General features: G+C 44.6%; 1 protein-coding gene across 1 annotated transcript; it reads right to left on the bottom strand.

Annotated features, from left to right (window-relative positions):
* Window positions 1-389: 389 nt before the first annotated feature.
* On the bottom strand, window positions 390-1,211 carry LOC141021759 (uncharacterized). The gene has a single exon (XM_073497613.1). The coding sequence runs from the start codon at window positions 1,209-1,211 to the stop codon at window positions 390-392; it is 822 nt and encodes a 273-aa protein (XP_073353714.1).
* Window positions 1,212-10,603: the final 9,392 nt, after the last annotated feature.

Genomic DNA, 10,603 nt, shown 5'->3' on the forward strand with positions numbered 1-10,603 from the left:
GTAGAGAGAAGGATGGAGATCCACTCACACCAACATGGCCCAAATCCGAGGTGTTGCATGGTCTCGAGCAGGTAGGCCCAAGAGACGGAGTCGAAAGCTCTAGCAATGTCCAACTTGAGCATAGCTCGTAGGGCGCGAATCTGATGCAGGTATCGAGCTGTCTGTTGCACCAGCAGGAAGTTGTCATGAACCGAGCGTCCAGCCACAAACGCGCTCTAGTTCGTGGAGACAAGCTCACCGAGCCTAGGAGCGAGGCGAAGCGAAAGCACCTGTGCGAAAAGCTTGGCCACGAGGTGAATAAGGCTGATCGGCCGGTAGTCGAAGAGTGTGGAAGCGTCAACTTTTTTCGGCAGGAGAACAATTAGGGCTTCATTGACCTTCTGGAAGCCTCACCCATTGCCAGTGAATAGCTTATCAAAGGCCTCGCAGAAGTCGTCTTTGATGATTGGCCAACATGAGTGTAGGAACTCTGAGGAGAATCCGTCCGGGCCCGACGATTTGCCCGTGGGGAGCTGCTTGACGGCATTCCATAGCTCGTCCTCGGAAAAAGGTCTCTCAAGCTCGGAGAGGTTGAAGCTGCGCGTATCCATGATGCCAAGGTTCAGGGTGAAAGGACGCTCATCGGTAGCACCAAGGATGCCCGAGAAGTGCTCAAAGGCCGCGCGAGCAAGGCCCTCCTCGCTGCGGGTCACATCATGTCCAACACGCAGCTTGGCGATGAAGTTCTTTTGCTGCCTATGCGCGGCATGGATCTTGTGGAAGGCAGAATTAGTTTCCCCATCCCGTAGCCAGGCAAATCTAGTACGATGTCGTTGAATAGAACACTCCAAGGAAGCGAGACCCACGTAGGCCCGCTTAAGCTCCCGGCGAAGCCAGGTTTCCGCCGGGGAGAGGGGTCGAATGTCTTGTGCGGCATCCAGGTGCGCGATGAGCTCGCGAGCAATCATCAGCTGGATCATAATGTGGCCAAGCTTCTTAGCGCTCCAACTCTGAAGATGCTTGGCAGTAGCTTTGAGACGAGCGTAGATGCGCCGGAACGGGTCAGGATCCGGGGGCACCGAGGCCCAAGCCCCAGTCACCACGGTCTGGAAGCCCTCAAGTTTGGGCCAGAAACGCTCGAAGTGGAAGCGCCTAGGGGCCCGTGAGCGCGGGGTGCAGCCGACCACGAGGGGGCAGTGATAGGAAGTGGTGGAGGCCAAGCAATGTAGCATGCAAGCGGGGTGTACCGTCTCCCAGGAAGGGGTGCAAAGCACTCTGTCATTACGTACAAGCATAGGGGAGTCCTGTTCGTTCGACCATGTATACTGATAGAGGCAAAGGTGTCCCGTCTTTCGATGAGATGATGGATATCGCTTTGGTGGAAGTCGACTTTGACGATCCGACTACGAACGTGCGAGGACGTCGCGCCTTAGCAATCGCTAAACCAACTCCGAGAGGTTATCGACCACGCCGGAGCACGATCAACCTGACCACGAGGGTCTGTTTCCTGCGAGCAAACGAAGAACAAGCAAGAAACTGAGATTTCAATCTGGATATTGCGAATATAAGATGAAAGCTTTATTGATCAAGGTGGAGTTCTGTGACGCCTTTGTCTGGTCGCTGAACACAAACGAAGTACGCGAAGTTGCAGCTATGGCGAACTTTTAATCTAAACAAAACCCAACGTCTAAACGACGCCCTAAGGGCTGTATATATGGAGGAAGAGGGGGGGAATTTCGTGGCCCTTGAGGAAGGGGTCCGAAACCAACCCTATCTCTTGTTTCCCCACACATACGGACTCTAAAAACAACCTATACTGATGTATTTCGAAATTACATGGGCCTGGCCCAATAATAAGGTGACGCAGCACCTAGAATAGCCTCTGGACGAAAGTTATGAAGTAGCATCTTGTATATTTCGTCCAAGGTTTCATGCACGCATTATGGTGGCTTCAACGTCTTGAAATCATCACTTGTAACTCCGTTCTTGTTCCCCATGCGCATGCCATCATCTCCATGCTTGTTCTTGCTCCAATGTTCATCCTTCTCAAAGCTAGGCCCTTCATTTGTAAGCAAAACAAATGTATCCAATTTAGGCAGCATCATATTCTCATGAATATTAGAATCATTACCAAGAAACGAAAGTACCTGGTAATTTAATTGGCGTGCGCGAGCTCTAGTAATTGGTCCAGTATGTATAGCAGCAGGGGTTGTGGGTGTAACAATGGTATTGATGTCCTCATCATCCTCCCCTTCTTGAAATGAAGTCGTCCTCGACGGAAGCTCATCTTCCTCACCCAAATAAGGCTTCAAATCTGCAATGTTAAAAGTGGGACTAACCCCAAAATCTGCAGGCAGCTCAAGTTTATATGCATTATCATTTATTTTCTCTAACACCTTAAAAGGACCATCAGCACGTGGCATTAGCTTTGATTTGCGCAAATCAGGAAATCTATCCTTACGCGAATGTAACCAAACAAGATCTCCAGGTGCAAACACAACATGTTTTCTACCCTTATCTCCAGCAAGTTTATATTTAGCATTCATACGCTCAATGTTTTCCTTAGTTAACTCATGCATTTTTAAGATCAATTCAGCACGTTGTTTAGCATCAAAATTAACCTTCTCCGAAGATGGAAGAGGCAACAAATCAATAGGTGCACGAGGTAGGAAACCATACACAATTTCAAAAGGGCACATCTTAGTAGTAGAATGCAATGAACGATTATAAGCAAACTCAATATGAGGCAAGCATTCTTCCCACATTTTCTTATTATTCTTCAAAACAGCCCTAAGCATAGTAGACAATGTTCTATTGACTACTTCAGTTTGTCCATCAGTTTGGGGGTGACAAGTAGTACTAAAAAGCAGTTTAGTCCCCAACTTAGCCCATAAACATCTCCAAAAGTGGCTAAGAAATTTAGTATCACGATCGGAAACAATAGTATTTGGCACACCATGCAAGCGAATAATTTCACGAAAGAACAAATCAGCAACATTAACAGCATCATCGCTTTTATGACATGGTATAAAGTGTGCCATTTTTGAGAATCTATCCACGACAACAAATATGCTATCCCTCCCCTTCTTTGTTCGAGGTAAACCTAAAACAAAGTCCATAGATATATCCTCCCAAGGAACACTAGGTACAGGCAAAGGCATATATAAACCATGAGGATTGAGTCGTGACTTAGCTTTTTGACATGTAGTGCAGCGAGCAACAAAACGCTCAACATCCCGTCTCATCTTTGGCCAAAAGAAATGTGTAGCAAGTACGTCCTCTGTCTTCTTCACGCCAAAGTGTCCCATTAATCCTCCGCCATGCGCCTCCTGCAACAACAAAAGACGAAGAGAGCTAGCTGGAATGCATAGCTTGTTAGCACGGAACACAATCCATCATTAACGACAAACTTGTTCCAGGTTCTTCCTTCTTTACAATTCTGCAATACATCTTTAAAATCAGCATCATGCACATATTGATCTTTGATGGTCTCCAAACCAAATATTTTGAAGTCAAGCTGTGAAAGCATAGTATAGCGACGAGACAATGCATCAGCAATAACATTTTCTTTACCCTTCTTGTGTTTAATGACATAAGGGAAAGTTTCAATGAATTCAACCCATTTAGCATGTCTACGATTCAGTTTAGCTTGACTTTTAATATGTTTCAAAGATTCATGATCAGAATGTATAACAAATTCTTTGGGCCATAAATAATGTTGCCATGTTTCTAAAGTCCGAACAAGAGCATATAGTTCTTTATCATAAGTAGAATAATTCAGACTAGGCCCACTCAATTTTTCAGAAAAGTATGCAACAGGTTTGCCATCTTGTAATAACACACCTCCTAATCCAATGCCACTAGCATCACATTCAAGCTCAAAAGTCTTATTAAAATTAGGAAGTTGGAGTAAAGGAGCATGTGTCAACTTATCTTTCAATACCGTGAAGGCTTCTTCCTGTGCGGTACCCCAAACAAAAGGCACATCCTTCTTTGTAAGCTCGTTGAGAGGTGCAGCAATGGTGCTAAAATCTCTCACAAAACGCCTATAGAAACCAGCGAGTCCAAGAAAACTCCGCACTTGTGTGACCGTTTTGGGCTGCGGCCAACTCTCAATAGCTTCAATCTTGGCTTTATCAACTTCAATTCCCTGTGGAGTAACAACATAGCCAAGAAAAGATACTCGGTCGGTGCAAAAGGTGCACTTCCCAAGGTTACCAAACAAACGTGCATCACGTAGAGCAATAAAAACAGCACGTAAATGTTCCAAATGTTCTTCCAAAGATTTGCTATAAATCAGTATATCATCAAAATAGACTACCACAAATCGTCCAATGAAAGCACGTAAAACTTCGTTCATTAGTCTCATGAAAGTACTAGGTGCATTAGTTAACCCAAAAGGCATGACTAACCACTCATATAAACCAAACTTAGTTTTAAATGCAGTTTTCCATTCATCTCCCAATTTCATACGAATTTGATGGTATCCACTACGCAAATCAACTTTGGAGAATATTGTAGAGCCACTCAATTCATCAAGCATATCATCTAGCCTAGGAATAGGATGACGATAACGAATAGTAATATTATTAATGCCTCTACAATCAACACACATACGCGATGTACCATCCTTTTTAGGCACGAGTATAATAGGAACAGCACAAGGACTAAGAGATTCGCGTATATAACCTTTGTCAAGCAGCTCCTGTACTTGACGCATAATCTCCTTCGTCTCCTCTGGATTGGTACGGTATGGTGCACGGTTGGGTAGCGATGCACCGGGAATTAAGTCAATTTGATGCTCAATCCCTCGAATAGGTGGTAATCCCGGTGGCACGTCTTGTGGGAAGACGTCAGCGAACTCCTGCAAAATGTTAGTGACAGCAGGGGGCAAAGAGGAAGGCACGTCCTCGAATGAAAATAATGCCTCTTTGCACACAAAAGCATAGCAAACAGATTTGTGGAAATCTGGTTCATCAATATCAGATTTTGTGGCAAGTAAACATGCACTTTTCAATTTAATTTCAGAAACAACACTAGATGGTTTATTATTAGGTTTCATTTGTTGCTCAAATTCCTTTGCCACAATCTGATTTTCACTCTTATTTTTCTCCTGTTTTGCTTTATTAGCTCTATTAATGTCATCTTTCAAAATGGAATCAGGAGTCATAGGAAGCAAAGTAATATTTTTATCCTTATGAACAAGAGTATACTGATTGTTTCTACCATGGTGTACAGAATTTTTATCAAATTGCCATGGTCTACCTAGTAATAAGGAACATGCTTGCATGGGTACCACATCACAATCAACATAATCAGCATATGTAGAGATACTAAAATGCACACGAACGGTACGTGTTACCTTAACCTTGCCGCTGTTGTTGAACCATTGGATGTAGTAAGGATGTGGATGTGGTCTTGTGGTGAGAGATAGCTTCTCCACCATCTCCATGCTAGCCAAGTTGTTACAGCTCCCTCCATCGATGATGACGCGAACAGAACGTTCCTTCACAACTCCCTTTGTATGGAACAAATTATGCCTCTGATTTTGCTCTGCTTGTGTGACCTGCACACTCAAAACACGTTGAGCAACTAAACATTCATACCTGTCAGCGTCTTCAGGAGCCATGTATTGCGTCTCATTTTCAGAATCATCTCCACCATGTTCTTCACGTGTAATAAGAGCCAAAGTCTCCTCATCATAGTCACTAGCGGACTCATACCCACCATCCTCAGTAGCAATCATGACACGCTGAGATTTGCATTCTCTCGCAAAATGTCCTCTTCCCTTACAACGACGACAAATAATATCACTTGTGTGCCCTGTCGATGCCATGGAAGAAGAAGAGCTCTGCGCAGGCCCGGCAGGCGTGCTCTTGGCAGAGAGTGGTGGTTGTGCCTGCTTTCTTGTATCACGGCTGGAGGTGGCACCTGATGGAGGTGATGGTGAAGTGGAAGTAGAAGATGCACGCGGTGTCCATGATGAAGGTCGACCTGCAGAAAAGTTAGTTCGCGCCAATGGCTGTCGATCCTGCACTTCACGTTCAGCTTTACAAGCAAGATGGAATAAACGAGTGATATTATTATAATCCTTATACTCTAGAATGGTCTGAATCTCTTTATTTAATCCACCCATAAAACGTGCAAGCATAGCTTCATTCTCCTCAACAATACCACATCTAATCATGCCAGTTTGTAATTCCTGATAATATTCTTCTACAGAATTTTTCCCTTGTCTTAAACGCTGCAATTTTTGAAGTAATTCACGTTGATAATATGGTGGAACCCAACGAGTACGCATAGCAGTTTTCAAAGCAGCCCAAGTAGTTGGAACAGGATATAATCTACAATGTTCAGACCACCAAACACATGCAAAGCTAGTGAAAGCACAAACAGCAGCAGGAACACGTCTCTCCTCAGGATATTGTAAACATGTAAATCGTTGTTCAGTTTCTAACTCCCAAGTAAGATATATATCAGGAACATATCTACCCTCAAATGGTGGAATATTCAATTTCAGTTTAGGGAGATGGTCATGATCTCGTACCTGAGGTGGTGGTGCCGGCCTACCGTTGCGAATATATACCTGAGGTCGACCTGCTGGTGGTGGTGCTGGTGGCTGCACGTAGTTCTGATTTTGATCAACCTCATCCTCATAATCGCCCGCATAATCGTCATCCTCCTCAGCCGCCGCAGGAGCAGGAGCCAAAGAAGCATCAACAGTAGGTGCAGCAGCACCCGAATTTTGACCAATCTCAATTGGAACGCGCTGTGCCCGTCCCACTTGATTTGGAAGGCGGCGTTGGAGATGTGGTTGTTGTTGTTGTAGAGGTGCGACATGTGCAGCCGGTGGTGGTTGGGGAAGACGCTTGAGTAATTCAGTAAACTTGTTATCCAGCTTTGTCTCAAACGACTTCTCCACGGCATCTATCTTCTCCATAGCCTCTTCAAATCTGTTTAGCACATCTCCCACCTGGCCACTCATCATTTGCTGAAATTTATCATGCAACTCCTTGTTTGTCATGTTCTCCCAATCAGTCTCATCGGCTTGTGAACCTGCCATGGTTAGCAGCAAAAGAAACACAAAAGAATATGATCCTGCAGACTACTAGAAGTGGTGGTGATGGTGGTGTGTCACAAAACCTTCAAGCGAATCTCAAATTCTTACCAGTTCTTACCCAGCAGCAGGTGGTGATCGGCAACCGTTGTAGTCAAAAACTCTCAAAGCTTGGATATAGCGATTACCAGGAAGAGTCAAACGCACGATGTAGACTTATGTGGAGCTGGGAAGGCTTATAATATGGTAGGAAAATGGTAAGCAATAATCACTTCAGAGATGCAAAGTTGAATAAACGCTCAACGACGGTACTGTGCTGGTCCTAGGCTAGACCGTGCTAGAGACGCGAGCCTAGAACACTAACAAAATCACGGCGCTGCACGTAAACAAGGGAAAAGCACACTCTGGAATTTTTTTTTCGCTCTTTTTTTTTTTTGCGCTCTTTTTTTTTTTGCGCTCCTCTTTTTTTTTTTTTTGCGAAAAATCACTATAATGGCGAGTGTCTCAAAACTCTTCCCAGGTCAAACTGACAGGATGGGCACAAAATTTTTTGACTATTTTTTTTTTCGGAAATCAGGGCAGCGACGACGAAAAAGTGCGACAGAAAATCACTATGATGGCGAGTGTCTCAAAACACTACCCGGGGCCTAAAAATAGGATAGGGAAAAAAATATTTTTGGTTGTCGAAATTTTGGCCTAAAAACTGCCCGGGGGTCTCCAGACTAAAATATTTTTGGTTGTCGAAATTTTGGCCTAAAAATTTTGGACATCAATACCATTGTTACACCCACAGCCTCTGCTGCTATACATACTGGACCAATTACTAGAGCTCGCGCACGCCAATTAAATTACCAGGTACTTTCGTTTCTTGGTAATGATTCTAATGTTCATGAGAATATGATGCTGCCTAAATTGGATACATTTGTTTTGCTTACAAATGAAGGGCCTAGCTTTGAGAAGGATGAACATTGGAGAAAGAACAAGCATGGAGATGATGGCATGCGCATGGGGGACAAGAACGGAGTAACAAGTGATGATTTCAGGACGTTGAAGCCACCATAATGCGTGCATGAAGCCTTGGACGAAATATACAAGACGCTACTTCATAACTTTCGTCCAGAGGCTATTTTAGGTGCTGCGTCACCTTATTATTGGGCCAGGCCCATGTAAGTTCGAAATACTTGAGTATAGGCTATTTTTAGAGTCCGTATGTGTGGGGAAACAAGAGATAGGGCTGGTTTCGGACCCCTTCCCCAAGGGCCACGAAATTCCCCCGTCTTCCTCCATATATACAGCCCTTAGGGCGTCGTTTAGACTTTGGGTTTTGTTTAGATTAAAAGTTCGCCATAGCTGCAACTTCGCGTACTTCGTTTGTGTTCAACGACCAGACAAAGGCGTCACAGAACCCCACCTTGATCAATAAAGCTTTCATCTTATATTCGCAATATCCAGATTGCAATCTCAGTTTCTTGCTTGTTCTTCGTTTGCTCGCAGGAAACAGACCCTCGTGGTCAGGTTGATCGTGCTCCGGCGTGGTCAATAACCTCTCGGAGTTGGTTTAGCGATTGCTAAGGCGCGACGTCCTCGCACGTTCGTAGTCGGATCGTCAAAGTCGACTTCCATCAAAGCGATATCCATCATCTCATCGAAAGACGGGACACCTTTGCCTCTATCAAGTGGTATCAGATTTCCAGGTTGCTCGGTGAGATTTTACAGTTTTTCGTAGTTTAGATCGAGTCTGTTCTTCATACCTACAGACCACGAAAAAGACACAAAAAAATTAGGGTTAGTTGAGTATATCCGAACCAATCTGAGCCTTTGCATAATCTTTTTAGGGTTTTTGCTTTGTTGAATTTGCGGTTGCATCGTCGTGTCAAGTTGCTGGTCTTAGAGTCTAGTCTTTTAGAGTTTCGAGTTCTGGTAATAAGTTGTCACGCCGCCGCCGCACCACCATCATCGCCTTGCCATCTACCACTATTGCTTATCCGCCACCGCTCTGAATCCGTATCCATATACCACCACCAATCCGTATCCATATACCACCACCGATCCGTATCCATATACCACCACCGCTACCATATACCACCACCGCTGCCATATCCTGCCACCATATATCCACCACCAATCCGAGTTCTTTTCATATTCGGTTTGTTTTAGAGATCCATCTATTTTCCGTTTCATGTTTCCTTGCCTGAGTAGGTCTCGAAAAAAACCGAGTCTGGAGACCCCCGGGCAGTTTCTAGGCCAAAATTTCGGCAACGAAAAATATTTTTTCCCTATCCTATTTTTAGGTCCCGGGGAGTGTTTTGAGACACTCGCCATCATAGTGATTTTTTGTCGCACTTTTTTGTCGTCGCTGCCCTGATTTCCAAAAAAAAATAGTCAAAAATTTTTTGTGCCCATCCTGTCAGTTTGACCTGGGAAGAGTTTTGAGACACTCGCCATTATAGTGATTTTTCGCAAAAAAAAGGAGCGAAAAAAAGAGAGCGAAAAAAAAGAGCAAAAAAAATTCCAGAGTGTGCTTTTCCCTTCTTTACGTGCAGCGCCGTGATTTTGTTAGTGTTGTAGGCTCGCGTCTCTAGCACGGTCTAGCCTAGGACCAGCACAGTACCGTCGTTGAGCATTTCTTCAACTTTGCATCTCTGAATTGATTATTGCTGACCCTTTTTGCTACCATATTATAAGCCTTCCCAGCTCCACATACATCTACATCGTGCGTTTGACTCTCCCTGGTAATCGCTCTATCCAAGCTTTGAGAGTTTTGACTACAACGGTTGCCGATCACCACCTGCTGCTGGGTAAGAACTGGTAAGAATTTGAGATTCGCTTGAAGGTTTTGTGACACACCACCATCACCACCACTTCCTAGTAGTCTGCAGGATCATATTCTTTTGTGTTTCTATTGCTGCTAACTATGGCAGGATCACAAGCCGATGAGACTGATTGGGAGAACATGACGAACAAGGAGTTGCATGATAAATTTCAGCAAATGATGAGTGGCCAGGTGGGAGATGTGCTAAACAGATTTGAAGAGCCTATGGAGAAGATAGATGTCGTGGAGAAGTCGTTCGAGACAAAGTTGGATAACAAGTTTACTGAATTACTCAAGCGTCTTCCCAACCACCACCGGCTGCACATGTGCACCTCTACAACAACAACAACCACATCTCCAACGCCGCCTTCCAAATCAAGTGGGACGAGCACAGCGCGTTCCAATTGAGACTGGTCAAAATTCGGGTGCCGCTGCACCTACTATTGATGCTTCTTTGGCTCCTGCTACTGCGGCGGCTGAGGAGGATGACGATTATGTGGGCGATTACGAGGATGAGGTTGATCAAAATCAGAACTACGTGCAGCCACCAGCACCACCACCAGCAGGTCGACCTCAGGTATATATTCGCAACGGTAGGCCGCCACCACCACCTCAGGTACGAGATCATGACCATCTCCCTAAACTGAAATTGAATATTCCACCATTTGAGGGTAGATATGTTCCTGATATATATCTTACTTGGGAGTTAGAAACTGAACAACGATTTACTTGTTTACAATATCCCGAGGAGAGAC

This window comes from Aegilops tauschii, chromosome 4 (genome assembly GCF_002575655.3).
Source record: "Aegilops tauschii subsp. strangulata cultivar AL8/78 chromosome 4, Aet v6.0, whole genome shotgun sequence".
Taxonomy (NCBI): domain Eukaryota; kingdom Viridiplantae; phylum Streptophyta; class Magnoliopsida; order Poales; family Poaceae; genus Aegilops; species Aegilops tauschii.

Bases quoted from the DNA above. Each gene is read 5' to 3' on its own strand.
- LOC141021759 (XM_073497613.1), bottom strand. From the start codon at position 1,211: ATGCTACATTGCTTGGCCTCCACCACTTCCTATCACTGCCCCCTCGTG.